Below are 1306 nucleotides of genomic sequence, written 5' to 3' on the forward strand. Positions count from 1 at the left end.
AGCCCCTCTTCCATAGTTTAGAAGAAATTAGTGGTTTTTATAAGTTATTTTATAGTTTCTATGAAGTACTAAATTTGCTCTTCTTATTTGTCTATATTACATATAAATATGTGTTTTGTCAAATAAATAAGGAGGAAAAAGTTTACATTAGTAATATATATATATATATATATATATATATATATATATATATATATATGCCAAGGAAGAGAGGAAAAAAGATTGAACACATGATGATGCTCATGTTAAGTTGCCATGCAACACCAATGTTGTGAGTAGAAAAGCTCAAGGTAGATGCCTCACAAAATGAACAACCCATTTGCTTCCAAACTTCACCATAAATAGAGACATTCCAAACATGAAAACCATATACATACAGTGAGAGTAGTAAACAAATAACCACAAACCATTTGAACTAACTGAGGTCATGGCTGCAGCACCAAAATCTGTCTTAGGGTGTCAACTTGCTTTGTTGGTCTTCTTGGTTGTGGCAAATTTTAGCCTCATGGCTAGGGCACAGAGCAGTGCCTGCACAAACCAGTTGAGCAACCTCAATGTGTGTGCTCCCTTTGTGCTGCCTGGTGCATCCAACACCAAACCAAGTGCTACATGCTGCAATGCACTCCAAGCTATGGACCATGATTGCCTCTGCAACACCCTCAGGATTGCTTCTCAGCTCCCTTCTCAGTGTCAAATTCAATCTCTTGCTTGTGGTATTCTTCTTTTGTTCAACTTCTTCATGAACACATGAAACAAAAATAACAACTGAAATATTCATTCATTTATCTTATGACAGAAATTTGATTTAGTTTACTTTGTTTTCTTGTTTCTAGTTCAACATGTTCTTTCTATCCTTGTTGAATATGATTACTCATTAATCTTAATCTACAGGTGCAAATTGATGAATATGAAGGTGGATATCATTAGAAGAATAATGCAGAAACCCCTCTTAGTTTGTTATATGGTTTCTTATATTTTACTATGTGACAAAAGGACATGAATGCAATCAAATAAGTAATTTTGCTACACCATTGTTATTTACTGATTTTAATTTAACATATCTAACAAAAAAAACTTAAAACAAATATCAGTTATGATAGCATAAGCATGTTTATGACACTACCCTCTTTGTTTTATGTCTCATTATTTCGTTCTAAAAAATGAAAAATTATTGAATAGCTAAAATAATTTAGTCTCAACCAATATAAAATTTAAAATACTTTAATTTTGAACCTAAATCCCATCTTTTTATACGTTGCAATTACAAGTTCAAGGACCGAGACAATAACTTTTGAATAATGTTCAA

General features: G+C 32.1%; 1 protein-coding gene across 1 annotated transcript; it reads left to right on the forward strand.

Annotated features, from left to right (window-relative positions):
* Positions 1-373: 373 nt before the first annotated feature.
* LOC137836516 (protein MEN-8) lies at positions 374-1026 on the forward strand. The gene is made up of 2 exons (XM_068645189.2): positions 374-713; positions 892-1026. Exons 1-2 carry the CDS (start codon positions 428-430, stop codon positions 900-902), a joined length of 297 nt encoding a protein of 98 aa, XP_068501290.1. The 5' UTR covers positions 374-427; the 3' UTR covers positions 903-1026.
* The last annotated feature ends 280 nt before the right edge of the window (positions 1027-1306 follow it).

The sequence above is a fragment of the Phaseolus vulgaris genome, chromosome 4 (genome assembly GCF_051622355.1).
Source record: "Phaseolus vulgaris cultivar YP4 chromosome 4, ASM5162235v1, whole genome shotgun sequence".
Classification (NCBI taxonomy): domain Eukaryota; kingdom Viridiplantae; phylum Streptophyta; class Magnoliopsida; order Fabales; family Fabaceae; genus Phaseolus; species Phaseolus vulgaris.

Bases quoted from the DNA above. Each gene is read 5' to 3' on its own strand.
- LOC137836516 (XM_068645189.2), top strand. From the start codon at position 428: ATGGCTGCAGCACCAAAATCTGTCTTAGGGTGTCAACTTGCTTTGTTG.